Raw genomic sequence first — 17377 nt, forward strand, 5'->3', positions numbered from 1 at the left:
GCAGACGAGTTAAGAGAGTGCACATTTCCACTGGCATCGCAGTTCCTGGATTTCTTTCATTATCACAACCATGAGACACCACCCCCTCCCTCGTCGGAACGTGCCTCCTCACCTGGCTTCAAAATGTGTTAACAATGCTGAAACAGATTTTACATATAAAAAGGAATCAGCAGCCACTAGTGTCAGCATATAACTCTAACAGGAGTAAGTGTCTGCAGTAAGAGTAGCCTATACTTAAATTTGTTTGGATTATAAATACAGGTAGATGCACATCAATCATTCACTAAAACCTAATTTTACTTTGAGATACTGTTGCTTCTACTATGCAACTCATTGCAACACTTCTTCCGACTGGTTCTATACCCACATTACATTGCAGGACAGTGTATAAATAAAGTCATGTCACTGCCCCTGCGATGCGGGGGACAGACGATGCAGGCTGTGACTCAGACGGGGATTTCTTTGAACTCCCATCTGGCCACTGCAATCCATCCCTGGGTGTGAAGCTAACGTTTAGGGCATTGTAAAATGCAATGGAAATGTGATAAGGGACCCAAACTACAAATGCTTTAACATATATATTTGATTTTAAGTAAAAAGTTAAATATTTATATGCGAGTAAAAGGTTAAATATTTGAATGCAAGATATAGTGGAGTAGGAATGTAAAGAAGCATAAAATGGACGAAAACCCACGTGGATATATTTACATATTATGATTGTCATTAATGCAGGTATATTTTGTATAGTAGCCTTTGTAAACCAATATGATTAACTACCATAAATTATATATTGACATTTCACCAAAATTATGGGCAAAAGATGTACAATTTCTACTTATAAAGAAGAAAACCTGATAATAACACTATTGTTGCTAATACAAGTAGAAGTCACTCAATCGTTGTAGTTCAGAGCAGTAATGGAGTAAATGTACTTAGTTACACTTCATCACTGGATGCCTGGTGTATATTGTGACCTTCTCGGGTAATTTGAACTGGATCTTTGTGTATCACTGACAGAACGTTTGTCCATGTGTGTGACACACAGGGGCCGAGGTGTGGTGCAGGTTGTGTCTTCTCACACTCTTTATTTAACCGGATGCTGACCAGTAGATGTTTATGCATGGCTGTTGTTTGTACAGTGACGGCATCAGCTCCACCATCACACGGTGAACTGGTGGATCTGGTCCGTCTGCATGTTGATGCGGGTCCGTCTCCATCTGCATCGACATCCTCTCTCATCGGAACCAGCACGGTGCTGCTGACTGTGCTGATGAGCATGTACTCGCCATTTCGCGCCTGCACGAGTTTCGTCCGAAACAAAATACAGCTCCACGTCCGCGTCCGATTTCGGATCCTCAACACATTCCGTTGCGTGGGGTTTGTTCGGAATAACAATCGATAACATATAAAACCAGCCTCAATAAATGCATTGATAGCTGAGAGTTTTCTTCAGCACGTTACGGGTGGGTAGGGGGGGGTTGCGTGTTTTTAACGTCTACAAGCTTCGCAGAGGAGCGAGGGAGCGAAACGGAACGCGTCCTTTCTAGAACATACTTGACGCATCCAGTGGTGTTGACGTGATCCATGGGGCGGAGCCAAAGGAGTGCGGATGACGAGGAGGAGGAGTCAGGGGCCGAGGAGGTTATAAAAGCCTCCACGCTGTTACTTACCAGCCACCTTCTCCTCCACGCACTTACGATCAGGCGGCTCCCTCCCCCTCCCCGGCGACCGTCCTCTGCGGGCTGTTGAAGCAGCGGGTCAGACAACAACGCCAACACTGGAGCTATAACATTAACAACGGGGTGAGTGGAGGAGAGACGGACACACAAAGAGAAAAACATGGATTTTAACATTGGAAGCGTTGCAATGGCGACTCTTCTCCCCTTTGTTGGTGTCTACGTGACGCGACGCGAACACGGTGACGTTACCGTTTTTAACGCCAGATCCCCGAAGCTTTCTGACGGGGGGGGGGGGCTTTAAAGTTGGATTTCAGCTCGAGCACTATTGCTAGCCAATCAATTGTTAGCCTCCATGATGCTAATGTTTGCTTTCCATGTTTTAACCCCAACACGACGCCCCCACCCCCCCCCTCAAAAAAAATAAAAAATATCCGCATCTTACTTACACGCGCTTTGTTTGACAGTTTTCTCTGCGCTGGCTTCTTAATATGACGTCCTGCATACAGCTAAGCTAGCACTGACTCTATAGGTGGGTGGCGTTGTGCCTAGCAGCTGTCCGTTGTTTTAATCACCACGGACGTGCGATATGTCACAGTTAGGAGCGTCTTTTCGTTTTTAGCGTCGGTCGTGTTTTTTTTAGATCATGTGAGTTTACAGACAACTGGCTCTTTCTACGTGTCGGTACTAAGTTGTCTGTTGTAACGCTGCGGTGTTTTTTTTTTCTCCCCTCTCCCGTGTATTGTCCACAGGGCTCCCGTTCAAAAGCTGACCAGCCAGCGCAGTGTGATCACTTGCGACTCCCTCTGAAACCACCTTCTGTTTCGGAGAAGTGCAAATTGACACCCCCCCCACACCAACCAAAAACTACCAACTGCTGCCGCTGCCGCCGCCGACATCCGCCAGTCAAACACCCAATCTCCACCCAAACCGAAGCCAACATGGTGCAGAACAAGATCACCGAAGTCACCGGATTCCACCGCTCGTTCAAGGTGAGATTTGTGGGCCTCTGGGAAGAGTCTATAGCAGAGCACATTTGTCAGCCTGCAAGTGGGGAGGAGTGGGGGGGCTTCACTTTGCTATATATAAACACATCTGTTGCTCTCTCGCATCCTATGACTGATGAACACTCCACGTGGCTCATGGAAGCATATTTGAGAAGACTATAGCTTTGAAAAGCCAACAAAAACAATACGTTTGTATTTCCTGCTCTAAACATATCCTCTTATGATAATTGACTTGTGTAGCTGTGCATCACACATTCCAGTTTCAAGAGTTTCAGTCCCTCGGGTGTGTTTTTATAATGTAGTTTTAGTTTATTGTTGCACGGTGGGAGATAAGCGGGCCTCTCTTATCTGTCATAACAACTAGTGCATTATGCGTCATTGATGAGATTGCAGACCTTAACTGGCACATTTTTTGTTTCCTCTCAGGGTCAAAATCCCTTTGAATCGGACGACTTCACTAAAAATGGATCCCATCTAATTGATTCGTCCTTTAATTTTGATTCCTCCCCAAGATATGGTGAGTATTCTAACCTGCTGAGTGCAGTTTAAACTGTAACTTATCTGTGTGCGTTGTTGAAGCAATCCTTAATACATTTGGTGCAACGTAGTCTGTTCAGTCAGCTTTCTCCAAATGAAATGTACACTTTTATGTCAACAGATGTAATCGCCCCCAAATTGCATTGTTTTACTTGCTCATAATAATGTGGGCACTCCTGTTTCCACAGACATCCCTTTCAGCCGGCCTATCGACATCCCCGATGCCAAGAAGAGAAACAAGAAGAAGAAGCGTTGCCGGGCAACTGACAGTTTCTCTGGGCGATTTGAGGGTAAAAAGCTTTTAAGCCCAACTTATTATATTGCTATTCTTAACACTCATAATCAAATATTATCTGCAGCAACTTGTGACATCCTCCTTTCATCATGTTTGAATTATCATTTTTCCTCTTTCTGCCACAGATGTCTATAGACTGCAAGATGAGTTACTAGGGGAGGGCGCTTATGCCAGAGTGGAAACATGCATTAACCTCATCACCAACAATGAGTATGCTGTCAAGGTAATACCTTTTTACACACTTATTGGATGACTGGAATATATTAAAACAATATTCAAAATATATGGAGTCTTTATTCCTGCAAATCTTCTCTGCTCTGTAAATGTAGTTGCCATTGTAATGCTTCCTGTCTGTTGGGCACCTTGACTAGTGATCAGTAGGATCTGAGTTGTGCAATTAAATGTCTCTATACAAGAAGGACCCTGTGTCTTAACATGCTGTTTGAGAGTTAAATGGAAGAGAACTAGACTGTGGGATGTGGGTCAATGTGTGCCAGCTGCCTTCTGTTCTCCGGTAATTTTTTAGAAATCTTGTCATGTGAAGTTCTGGTCCTTGGGCCTTGTACTTCTGTTTTTCCCCCACTAGTTCAGCTCTTTACTGGAAAGCTGCAGGCTCTCATCTGTGTTGTGGGGTTTTTTCTTTTTTCCCCTGAGTGTGCAATACGAGCTGCTGCTTACAGGCTCTTCTCCTCACTGTTTTTATAATTTTTCAGCCAATCAGAGGGCTGGGAGGGATATACCCACCCCCTTTCTTTAATCATTTTGCCTACAGAGGACGCTAGTGCTGAGAACATTGTGTACTGGCAACTGTGTCAAAACAAAACCCACAGAGAGGAAGGAGGGGGGATGCTGGGTTAGGGTTGTGACCCAGGGTGTTTACATTGCTTTGTTCTCCTTGCTCGGTACATTTAAACTTTTTAACTTTTCCTCTCCAAATGGGGCGTGGATGCAATCTTGACTCTTTGGCACTTCCCTTTTTGCTTTTATACACTTAATGCCCATTTCCTCATTTTTAGGAACAAAACGGTGTGAAATTATTTAATCTGTGTAAGTGCAGCAAAGTGGGACAAGAGATTTTTATAAAAGTTCTTGGCCTGTAACCTCTAATCCGATTTGGACATAAACAGTGATCTGTCTTCTCGCATCTAATTATTTCAAATTTTCTGGGGTAGTTCTGCTTAAGTTTGGAACAGTTTTGACAGTTTAATGCTTGTTTGACCTGAGAGCAAGTGTCCATGGCATACCATTAATATTTCAGAGGACTAGGAGACCTGATATATGTGACCATGATCTCTTGGTAATGTTTATCCTGAGATGGTGTGGTAGATCCCTTGGGACTTTGCGATTTTGGGGGTGGAGACACAGGGTTTTGCAGTGACTGGAGGTCAGTCGGAGTCGGCGGGGGCTCAGACTGCTCCTGCCAGATGTCTCTCCCCTCCCCCTTCAGACTGGGATGAGATGTATGTGTGGGCTCCTTGTGTTGCAATTGCACAAAAGCGTCAGCACCAAGGACTCACAGGAGGGTGTGCTTTGCAAGCCCTAACTAAAGGTTTATGTTTAAGCCTGCAGTGTGGTTTAGTGACTTGTTTTGCAGCTGGCTGCTGTGCCTCTAATCTGTGCCTTTTTTCTTATTTTTTAAACGACTGTAAATGTACTACCTCACAAGTAACAGCCCTTCCACTTATAATTTTAGTAATTGATTTGATAGCATTGTGTTGCAGATTCTGATTAATCGGCATGTTGGCATCACTTTGATTTGTGTTGTGATTGGGAGAAAGTGAGCTGATCAGGGGCCGTTTGCTCTGCTGACTCAGACTGGAACATTGCAGCGGCTTTGGGCTACTCACAGGCCCCTTGTCTGTGCATTAATCCTAGACATACACTGCAGCCGTGGCCCCAACAGGATTCAATAGCAGCTGTAATCCAGCAACCAGGAAGAGAAACATGCACAGCCTCCCAAGCAGACAATAACTGAGCAGAGCTGGAAAATTCAGGCCTTTTGCTCCGGTGTCAGCAGTCTATCGTTCTGTCACTTTTTGACCTTGCAGCCCGTGGCCCTTCTGTTTATTTCCAGGCAGCATAAAGGTTATTTTTAGGCAGGCTTTCTTGATAGCGTAAACACTTTTAGATTAGCAGATGGGATATACTAATGACTCCTTAAGTGCAATTTAGATTCGCACAAGACTGCTTAATATAGAGATTCTGTGACTGTTCCAGTCTTATTCTGTTATATCTCTGCTATGGCAGCAACCCTTCGAAAGTAGGTTACACTATTCTTGCAACTGTGTCACAGGGTGGGATGAATGTTTGGTCTTTAAGGCGACCAGTTAGAGGGAACTCTATATGGAGTATGTAATCTAGGCTATACCGCCTGCTCTACAGTAAACAGACACGGGTGGTATCTTGCGGTGTACTGTTAGGGGGTGGCCTTCGACGGAATATAAACTCTAACAGATGAGCTAGATTCTTCTGTATTAATCCAAGAGCCATCCTCATTTTCCTTCATCCGACCTCTGTGAAACACATGAATGTTACAGGCTCTCATGTTAAGGTGTCTACTATTAGATAATGAAGCTCAGCCATGACATTGTTTTGTTTCAGATCATCGAGAAAAGACCAGGTCACAGCCGCAGCCGTGTCTTCCGTGAGGTTGAAATGCTCTACCAGTGCCAGGGCCACAGGTAATGTCCCCGGTCATGTCCTGTTAAACATAATTCCACATGATGATGAATGTATAGATATAGACCTGCAGGCTTACCCAATTTGTGGTGGCTGTAATTCCCCAATACTGCCGAGATTGTATGAAAGTTTCCGTTAGAGGATTTAGTTACCAGTGGCTCATTTGACTTTTTTTTCTACTCTAAAGTAACATCCTGGAGCTGGTGGAGTTCTTTGAAGAGGAAGACAAATTCTACCTGGTGTTTGAAAAGCTCAGAGGAGGTGAGTGAATTATACCTGCTGCTGGATGTCTGCATCATTATCCCTGTGTTTATTTAGTAAGATTCCTCTAATGTATGTTTACGGTCTGTGTGTGGTAAGACATTGATTCTATGCTTTTCTCCTTGTAAACCAAGCTGATGTAGTCTTTCATTTCTCCCTGTTAGGTTCAGTCTTGGCACACATTCACAAGAGGCAGCACTTCAGTGAGCAAGAAGCCAGTGTTGTCGTGCAGGACATTGCCAGTGCGTTAGACTTCCTGCATAACAAGGGTAAGACCACTTACACAAAATTGCAAAATGACGAGCAATTAAATTACCTCTATTAATCACCAAATGTCCACAACTGCCCTAAATTAGATTTAGGGATCCCGTTCCTTATATTAGATAAATTGTACACAATGTTATTTCTTGATCAGATTGACCAAGGGACACATAACTTTTCTTTTAACAAGAAAATAGGACTTGCTACATCCTAACAGCTTGGCAAGATGTCGGTGAAAGGAAAATTGACTCATTGTTTTCATTTCTTAGGAATGGCACATAGAGACCTGAAGCCTGAAAACATTCTCTGTGAGAGAGCTGACAAGGTGAGTTTACTGAAACCTTGTTTGAGTCCTAACAGTTCAAAGGGCAACTAATGTGCTGATAAGTTTTATAATTTGCTCATAGATTGTGATAACAAACCACGGGGACGATAAAAGACAGATCAAATATCTGCTCCCTGGAATAGTTTTTAAACGAATATACAAAATCCAAATGATTTGGAATAATCCTGAATTTGTATTTCTTGCCAGATTTCCCCAGTCAAGATCTGTGATTTTGACCTGGGCAGTGGGATCAAGCTGAACAGCGACAGCTCACCCATCTCCACCCCCGAGCTCCTCACTCCTGTAAGTCCAGCTGCTCATTTTTTGTTTTTTTGCCACACAGTTCAACAACCCTAATAAACAGGAGAAAATTGCTGCTCAATGAAGCTAATCTGATTCACGTTTCCCAGTTCGCTCATAAATTCCCGTTTGTGGATAAGAAAGTTGTTTTCAGGCTGTAAAAGTTTATCAAGTCCAACTAGCTGGTTGACTATTGGGCAGCCCTGAGTGGCGCGAGCTGCAGGAGAGCTCGCTGATTGGAGGAGTAAATGCTGTGTTTTAAAGTTAGGGTACTTTAGTATTAGGCGGTTTTCTCTGATATGATGGCTAGGATTGTTTCCTGAATGTCCCGGTTTGACAGCTTGTAACCTCCCTTATCATACTGAAGTATCGGCAGCACTTGGCTATAGACCTCTCAGTTTAATGTCCACGTCCTGTTTCTTATCAGAAACAAATATTTAGGCCCACAGCTTTTGGGGGGGGTCATGTGGGTTTAACCCTCCTGCTGTCGTCACAACACAAAGGTCTTCTAAAGGCACCTGGAAAAGCATGTTTGCAAACTCAGTTAATTGGCGAAGTTGAACTGGCAAGTGTTCTACTTTTGTCAACACAGACTTGTCTGTTGGTTGTCTGGGGGGATGGGGATAGATAGATGGATGGGAGCAGGTGAAGCACAGTGGTTTAGACTGCAGGAGTGCATGCCTGCATGTGTGGGGGGTTTTCAACACTGGTAACTTCATCTTCCTTTAGCAGAACTAAAGAACCGAGAGCCCATCCCTGAACTATTTGAAGGGGGTAACGTTTTGGGGCCTCACTTGTTTAGTCTACAAGGGGCCTCATAGCGGAGCCTGAGTAAATGTCTGTTTTGTGCGGTGCAATGCACCTTTTGGTTTGTCTTCATGTTTCTGTGATTATTTTTATAACCTGTTACATAGGGAATTTTGGAACATACCTACAATACTTGAACTAAACACAATGTGGTAGCCTTGGAATGTAATAAGGCTACAGGGAAAACATTTTTACTTTACAAGGACAGTCCCTTGGTTTGAAGAAGTTGCAATGAAAACAAGACGTACACACTCCTGCTCATTTCCCTTTTCTCTTTGTGGTATGAGAGAAAAACATCCAGCCTCTCTGTTTAGTCTCCGCCCAGTGGCCCCAACCAGAGCTTGTGCTGCTCTGCGCTTTCTTTATGTTCTTTATACAAAGGCTGTGCATAAGGCCTGTTCTAGAAATTGTTAGTCGCTCCTCCCATACCTAGCAACTGAGATGTGATTGGCTGGGCAGTGGGAGGTGGGGGTAAGTGGGAGGGACAAGCACCCAGTCTGCTCATGCGCATTGACTTGTTTTCTTTGCCTTGGTCACAGGGACAATGTTATCTGATTTCCATCTCACTATTGGCATTCTCTCCCTGCCCCCTTCTTTGCCTACATTCCTACAGTTGTTGCGCTATATATAATGTTACATTTATTGCAAAAGTTAATGATCCTACTGAGCGACCTTTTTTTGCCTTAAGTTTGCTGTTAAAGTAATTTTCTGTGGATTTGTTCGTGCAGTCTATAAACGAGGAACGTCAAGGAGAGGAGAGGGACCTTTCTAGGAAAAATGCTAATTTTAGTCTACTGAGAATGCTGCACAAGTGCCTGCCTTGCCCAAGTACTTGGCGTGAGCTGTTCAAATGTCCTCACACAAGTGCTGCAGCTGTGAACTGGGTGCACCACACCGTTTCCCAGTCTGTAGTGGGTTCTTGTGACAGTTGCAGGTACAGCTGGATGATGACAGAACAGGTCCCCTCTCTGTAAGGTTCTTCAGCTAATCCTGCAGTTTACAAACTGCAGAGTTGTGAGTCATCGTGTCTGTTAATATGGTCTCATTTGTCACATACTCACTGGAAAGCCCCAGGTTACAATACCAAGAAATCCTGCGGCAGCACCAGCTGATTATATATCTGCAGCTCACAGGGAGGTTTGCGGTGGATGTGATTGTAAGTGCAGAAGACATTGTCTGGAAGAATAAACCTGAGGTTAGGTTTTTGACCAAAGAATCGCGATTGCTTACGCTCCCCTTGTTTTCAGACCTTATCAGTGGCAGTTGCAGGCAGTGCTGGATTGGCTCTTTATCCTGACTTGTCTTGGATTGGCTGTGTGTCCGGGGCAGCTTTTAAACAAGATTAGCCTTGATAACTGATTTCGATGGGACAGCTATGTTATTGCTCCTCTGTTTTAGGGTACCTTGGAAACCATAGATGTTGTTTGTGTGGGTGGGGGCTTCGATTGGCCTCAATCCTTGAGGCTTGTCTGTGGATGCAGCCGTCACAGACATGATGTCGATTCAATCGTGGGGGTGGGGTGTTCTCTCCCGACAAAAGCAGCTTTGTCTGACTCTAGATTCCTGTGCAGCAGATTTCATTACATAAGGTCGGAGCGGGGTGGAGGAGGAGTCTGGAGACAGCTGGGTTATGGTACTGGGACACAAAAGAGTGAACGAGTCAATGTAAACATGCGCCTCCACAGATGGAAGGGAGGATATCGGATAGGGGGGTTTTGCCAAGATGCAGTTTTTAACTGATGTTTTATACTGACGTGCTTTACCTTGTGCTACAGTTTCGGAAATTGCTGAGATATTCTGACCTTAAACCAGCAGTTTTCTATAGTAGGATCCTCTATAAATCTCAAAGAATCAAAAATCTATTTTTAAGGATGTAAAAGTATTTATGAGGTAATGGTAACATCCTGTCCACAAACATCTGTCCTGCTGAACTACCGACCTGCTCTTTTTTTCAGGATCAAAAAAAGCATTTGTTATGTAACCGGTGAAGTTTCAGCCCAGTCTTCTGCAGGACAGCCAATCCTCTTTTCCCTGCTCAGTGTTTGGCCTAATTTCCTTCTTAGCTACATAACAAGGCATCGTCAGAGCTCAGCCCATCCTGGCCATCAGCCTGTTCAGCCTGGCTTGTGTACAGTTGACTGGTTAAAGCAGTGACTCACCGCTGCTGCCTACCCACACTAACCTGCATCATTATAGCCCAGCTCTTCCCTTCTCCACCCTTTAAATGTAGCTGTACACAATGTTTCTACATCTGTTCTCAAGACATTAAGAAAATCTGTAGAGCTAATTTTGAACAGCCAGCACTGCAGATAAGCATGTGACCATCACATAGGCTGCCCACCTCCCTCCCCAACTGCACAAGCCAAGAGAAGGCATCAGGCTGAATGACTTTGAATCATGAGCTATCAGCTGAATGAAGCAATGTACAGAGGGGCCAGTGTTTCTCTTTGTATTATGTCTCATCCCTGGGGCTGACAAATGTCTTCTTTTGTTCCATGTGTATTTTTACAGTGTGGCTCAGCAGAGTACATGGCACCTGAGGTGGTTGAGGCCTTCAGTGAGGAGGCTACAATTTACGACAAGCGCTGTGACCTGTGGAGCCTTGGAGTCATCCTTTATATCATGCTGAGTGGCTACCCACCATTTGTAGGTCGCTGTGGTGGTGACTGTGGCTGGGAATCGGGGGAGCCCTGCCACACCTGCCAGGTAAAAATCTGTCACTGCTTTCATATATATTTTACAGGACATTAATGAAACTAGGTCAGTGTCATTCAGGTTAAGTTCACTAATTATAGTATTTGTCTCCACTTCCAGAACACTTTATTTGAAAGTATTCAGGAAGGGAAATACGAGTATCCAGAGAAAGACTGGGCTCACATCTCCTCAAGTGCCAAAGACCTGATATCCAAACTTCTGGTTCGGGATGCCAAAAACCGCCTGAGTGCCCGCCAGGTGCTGCAGCACCCCTGGGTGCAGGGGGTACGTCTTCAACTAGGAGTCCATAAAATATCTTTGACACACATTTTTGTTTTTAATGCAGTGTTTTTCAAGGCACTAAAATGTATATTTCCTTTTTCAGGGTGCATGTGACACTTTGCCAACATCCATTTTGCATCAAAGGTGAGATGACTTTAGAATTACATTATTTTAAAAGATTCTATTCATTTTACACTGATTTTAAATATTTGAAGTATATTCAAAGATTTCACATTTTCTGTTCTTGTCCTTTTTAGAACCAGCAATGCCAGGGATCTGACTTTCTTTGCTGGAAAGGCCATGGCTGTGAACCGGCAGCTGGCTGAACAGGACGACATGGAAGATCAGCAGCAGCAGGAAGTCCCATTTGTTGTTACTGCCGCTGGCTCTTCTACTCACCTCTCACCTCCTTCCAACTCCAAGCTGGCCAAGCGCAGGCAGCGAGGCAGCCTGCCCAAGGGAGGGCCTGTCTCTGCTACGGAGCTCCGTCAGCTCTTGGCCCCTCTGGTTATCATGGGAGACTGTGCCTGAATGTCATCAACCCTGACCTCCGACCTCCCATTAAGATTTAAGTCCAGATCTAAGACTGTCCTGAAACTCTCCCTCCCCTTTCCTGGCCACTCTCTCTGATTCTAGCTGGCCTTGATTCCTCTGCCATTCAGGCTTGATTGCCTCGCTGTAAAGGAAGTTGCTGCTTGCAGCTATTCCTCTAAATGCCTTCTGCCCGTCTGCAGCACTTCTGAAGCACATTATCCCTGGGCCTGCACATAGCAAATGTGCACGTCCAGGTTGGGGAGGAGGGCCAGGTAATGGTTTGGGAGATAGATAGATGGAAATATTTTCAAAGCTCTGTTCTGTTTTCTTTTCATACAACTCGGTTCAGAAGAAATCAGAACACTTATCTTCAAAACTAAGCTCAGACACCAAAGGACAACCTGTTGTGCTGCTCCCACGTTACAACTGGATCCACTGTGAATTAAGTTATCTGGAATGTTCTCTTTGCCTGTATGTGTTTGCATGAATGGCCCATACGCAGATACATACAAGCTTATGCAATAGGCCAAGATGAAGGCTGTTCCTGTCTTGAAGGGATAAAGTATACAGGGCTGGGAGGGCTGAAAGTCAATGCTGTCCGTGCCTGGTGCGGTTCATTGTGCGACTGGGGAGGCTTCAAAGATTTTTCTTTCCTCCTTCTTTTAGGATAAATTCCGTACAGCTCTTCTGTAAATGGCTGAAATGAAACACGCCCTTGTCCAGCACTTAATGCTCCGGAAGAATGTTTTTCTGTACCCAGCCAGGTCTGACTTACTGTCGCACCAATTTGATAAGAAGCCAAATCATCAGGGGCCACATCGCTCAGTGTTTATGAGACCGTTAGGCAAGTCTGATAGTATTAAATTAAAACTATTTTTCTTGGGCCATGATGCTTGGCCACTGCAAAATAAAACCTCAGAGGGCGTTCTGAGTTTACCTGGTATGTTGGTACACGCTGGTTATACAGTATATTAATTGGCTAGACAGGTGAAAACAGGCAATTTACTTTACTCTGTAAAAAAATGACCTGCCACAACGAGAACTGGTTTTCCAAATTTTTGGGGTTAATTTTCGTTAAGATTTTTTTTTTTTTACAGATCAAATGATGCATTAGATTTAGAACTTTTGGCAGTAAATGTTAAAGCTCCCATCAGGGGTTTGAAGAACATTTTGGCCAATGTGACAGATTCTCATTTGTTGATCAAATACATTTACCATCATTTGACAAATTTCTCTTACAAAATCAGAGGCAGATGAGATTACTCCCAAAAAAATTTGAAACAGTAAAAAAAAGAAAAACATTCCATAAAAAGAAAAACAACAAAAAAAGTCTTCCAAGGATGTGTAGCTGTATTAAGTTTACTTTATTTTTCATGTTTGAAAACTCCATGTCAATGTGCCACACTGATTATTATTTTTTTTTCCCCTCCCATTTTTGTATGGCTGTTAATAAGCTTCTTTTTTCTATATGGTGATTTCCATGCAGGTGCAGTTAAGTGAACACCAGATGTTTTTCCTCTTTTTTTTTTTTTAAGTTTTCTTTATCCTTTTTTTTTATGTATGTGTTTTTAAAAGTTCGGAGTATGTGGTGTATGAGGTGAGAAGATGGAGTTTGTTTATTTGATCTGGAGCGTTCATGCCCAGTGAAAGCAAGTTTTTAAGTTTAGGTTTTTTTTGTAAGAGTTGGCAATAATCTTTTGGTTGTCGTTTGTTCAGATTAAGTTAAAGCTCATTCTGAAACTGACAGGTAATGGACTCGTGATGAGGTGGTTTCACAACACTGTAGCCATTTCACCAAAGACGGTTCATTGAACTTGTGATCCATCACCTTGCAGTGACAAGTGGGAAACTTCTGATTGTCCATGTCCTGTCGCCAGCACTGGGGCGATGGTACTCTGGAAATGGTGTCACAGGACCCATTATGCTGATAATAGGACACTGTATTAGTTCTAAAAATACCTTTTCTGCAGATGCATCGTTATGGGGTTTTATGTCTTATACTAAGACTTACTTGAATTTGTGTATGCAGCTGTTTCTTCTCCATTTGGGAAACTACTTTGCTCGGTAATCTCAAACCATTAAGCTAATGAACAAGGCAATCTTGGGGTTTTTTGAAAATACCTGTTCACTTCAGTATTCTGCCTTTTTCCCCTTACGAGCATCAGACAAGTTAGTCCCTACTTTTTTTGATAGGGTTGGATACTCCGAAACGCACAGACTTTGGCCATACTCTGTAATATCCTCAATGGTATATGGGAGTTTTCTTGGTCATGACCATTTCTACTTTTTTGTCAAGTGGCAGTCGCTATTTTTTTTTCCGACTGCCCTTTACTGGTGATACTGGGACAAAATGACATCTTAAAGCCTCACAACTTTTATATTGTATGTCATTTTGAAGAAGGAAGTGTTAAAATTCATTCATTCAAATAACCATCATCATCCACCTCCCCATAATTTGAATGTAGCCCAAGGCAAAAGCATTTAACATCCAGCAACACTGATCAAAAGTTTTATAAACTGTTTGTTTCATGGACGTGGTGTGGGGTTTTTCTGTCTAAGTGGATCCAGTCCTCAACATTTTTCCTATTTTTTGTTTTTTTTTGGAACGTACCTTTAACACTGAATCATCCATCGTGTTCATCGGGAAGAAATCTGAGATAAATACATCCTTTAAATACAAAAGATATTTTGATTTAAAATAAGCACTTTACTGTACCATCTGAATGATTGCAGTTCACTCAAGGCAACATTTATGACAGTTGCTACAGATTTTTGTATTGTTTTTCTAAAAAAAAAAAAAAAAAGCAATAAAGCATTTTTGAACTACACACTTTGTCTTGTTTGGTCTCTGTGGTCTCCGAATGTTTAGCCCGAAAGCAGAAAAGCTTCAGTGAAAACGACTGTACTTTCCCTGATAGGATCTCTCGGTTGTATCACTAGTTTCATATTAACCAGTTCTCTTATCTCTTGGCCAAGGTTGAGGTTGTTTCACCTGATTCGTGAGCCGTAAATCCTTCTATCAGGAACACTCCCTGATATCTGAGCTCACTCTGTCACAGATGTCCTTGGCAAGAATGAGATCACCTGTCTCCTCACACACGGAAATGTGACGTACGTGTCCCTTTGCATTGCTCATGCACAGAGAGCGCCGGTGGGGGGCGCTGCAGTCACGGGCCTCATCTGGTGAGACTGATGCAAGCTGCTGCAAGAGCTCCGGCTCCAGCGCGACACCTCCTGATCTCCCTGGGGATACACGATGACTGCTGCCTTGGGAAATGAGTTCCAGTGTATTACTGCAAAACCAGTACGAGTCCGGACGCGTCATCCTGCGGCTGAAACCTGCTGAGTACACGGAAATTATTTCTGTAGAAATATCACTGGTATTTAATGGATTGGTTATTAAAGGGAGAGTTCAAAAATGAAATTCACTATCTACAAAACTACGCGAGCGATGGAGGGGGGAAGCTGAATTGTTTGAGTCCACAAATCACTTTTGGAGTTTCAATACACTTGCATTAACATGTGACACGACATCCGGCATCATTTCCACCATGTTTTCAGCCTAAAAGTCGTTTTGAAGAAGTGGTCGCCATTTACTTAAATTGTGTTTGATTTGGCAGTAACTTTTTTTTCCCCCTGAATCTCCAAAAGTGTTTTCTGGATTTAAACACTTCACCCACTCCGCCATCAGCATACTGGTGACTAAATAATGAGGGATGTCCTTTTTTGGGTGAGCTATCCCTTTAGAGCCAAACGGATATATCCATCACCTGATGTTACCCCGATATATATATCGCATAACACATTCATCAGTACTTTTGTGAAATGGTGAGAATACATAAATACAAAATGCTCTGCAACAACTGTTCATTTCCAATTTCTATTTTAAGTCCCTTGACGTACGTGTGTGTGTGTGTGTACACAATTATCACCTATTAATATTTATGTCGGGAAAGTTTCTCTATTCATCCCATGTAATTGGACTTTTCTTCAGCTTTTACAAAAAACAAAGTTCAAGTTTCTCAACTAATCTCAAAGCAAAACCTGTTTATTGCCCAACTTCTATTTCAGTATTGCAAAAGTCATATGGCAGCAGGAAATGAAATGATGCCACCGCAGTGTTTTCTGTGCAGCCTCCAGGGAAACTTCACGTACATTTGTCTCCCTCTACTGGAGAGATTTCACAACTGCATGTGGCACTACACTGACAGGATTCAAATGAAAGAGTATCATCCCTGTATTTAGCAGAGGTGTGGACTCGAGTCACATGACTTGGACTCGAGTCAGACTCGAGTCATGAATTTGATGACTTTAGACTCGACTTGACAAAATGTAAAGAGACTTGCAACTCGACTTGGACTTCAACATCAATGACTCGTGACTTCACTTGGACTTGAGCCGTTTGACTTGATAAGACTTGCTCCTTTCCCCAAAACACAAAGATTAAAAAGTATGTTATTAAGGAGCGCTCTGTATCTGTCATCGTGTTTGTGTGCTTCTGTGTGTGCAGCGCCGCCGCTCCCAAAACGCCCACTACGCGCTGTGCGTCGGGCACCAAGTCCTGAGGGGGCACCAAAAAAAAGCAACTAAAAAATTATCATAGTTATAATAATTATGTAGCCGAGCGTTTGGTTGTATCATAAGTCCGGCTTCAGCCGACAAAGGACACGAGAGCAGGTCATGCGCTCGAGACAGCACACCCGTTTATTCTCCGTTCATTTTACAACTTCACTCATCACAGCACCCACTTCCTTTAAAACCCCCTTTCAAAATAAGAGTCACTACCAACAACCCACTTAAAACCGGAAATACAAATCAACCCTCAACAATAACGTCATTAAATAAATTAGCTTACAATTATAATGCCGATATTATTTCAGTATAGAAATATTAGGTACCTTTTAGCCATGTATATCACAAAAAAGGCAGAACAAGCGATATATTAAATTGCTCAAAAAAAGTTAAAGAAGATTGACTATTCTTGTTTGTACTTATTGATGATTATTTAATGTAATCATAGAGGAGTTATGCTTAGGGCACCAAAATGGCTCGCAGCGGCACTGGGTGGAATCATACTACGTCCACATCGTGCACAAATGATTGACAGACTTTTGGCAAATTTTTCTTATGCAAATGCAATTCAGCATAGGGCCCTGACATATAAAAAGCACAACCCTGTTCATTGTTATGTTCAAGTATTTGTTATGTTTCTCACATGTACACACACACACAGACAATATGAGGTAAGATAAATGAGATGAGATAAACACAGGATAGGACAGAAATGTTCATGTTCATGTATTTGTTATGTTTCTCACATGTACACACACACACAGACAATATGAGGTGAGATAAATGAGATGAGATAAACACAGGACAGGACAGAAACTGCTGTGGAACTAGTTAAAATGCAAAATACAATGTTAGCACTTTTGTACAAATAATTACGGTTGCACTTGTTTTTTCAAATGTGTTCATTCTGTAGGAGTGGTTTAAAATGAAGAATATTCTTGCAAAATATGAGTCAAATGTTAAAAATGACTGGTTAATAGTGCAATAGGGAAGTGCAATGTTGGCACAATTTTTTTCTGTAATTTCAATTGCACTTGTTTTAATAAATAAATAAATACAGATTTTAAAAGCATACATGATCTGTGTAAATATATTATTACTCAGTGATCAAAAGGACTCGAAAAGACTCGAAACTCAAACTGCAGGA

At 42.7% G+C, this 17377-nt stretch overlaps 1 protein-coding gene across 1 annotated transcript; it reads left to right on the top strand.

Annotated features, from left to right (window-relative positions):
* The first annotated feature begins 1661 nt into the window (after nt 1-1661).
* mknk2b (MAPK interacting serine/threonine kinase 2b) lies at nt 1662-14486 on the top strand. The gene is made up of 14 exons (XM_062395738.1): nt 1662-1802; nt 2429-2668; nt 3110-3200; nt 3409-3510; nt 3641-3738; nt 6117-6196; nt 6382-6455; nt 6620-6724; nt 6986-7041; nt 7249-7344; nt 10660-10854; nt 10963-11127; nt 11228-11268; nt 11382-14486. Exons 2-14 carry the CDS (start codon nt 2618-2620, stop codon nt 11653-11655), a joined length of 1428 nt encoding a protein of 475 aa, XP_062251722.1. The 5' UTR covers nt 1662-1802; nt 2429-2617; the 3' UTR covers nt 11656-14486.
* Nucleotides 14487-17377: the final 2891 nt, after the last annotated feature.

Source organism: Platichthys flesus, chromosome 9 (assembly GCF_949316205.1).
Source record: "Platichthys flesus chromosome 9, fPlaFle2.1, whole genome shotgun sequence".
Taxonomy (NCBI): Eukaryota; Metazoa; Chordata; class Actinopteri; order Pleuronectiformes; family Pleuronectidae; genus Platichthys; species Platichthys flesus.

Bases quoted from the DNA above. Each gene is read 5' to 3' on its own strand.
- mknk2b (XM_062395738.1), top strand. From the start codon at position 2,618: ATGGTGCAGAACAAGATCACCGAAGTCACCGGATTCCACCGCTCGTTC. The intron at 7,345-10,659 runs GTAAGTCCAGCT...GTATTTTTACAG, and splicing joins CCCCCGAGCTCCTCACTCCT to TGTGGCTCAGCAGAGTACAT. The intron at 11,128-11,227 runs GTACGTCTTCAA...TTCCTTTTTCAG, and splicing joins AGCACCCCTGGGTGCAGGGG to GGTGCATGTGACACTTTGCC.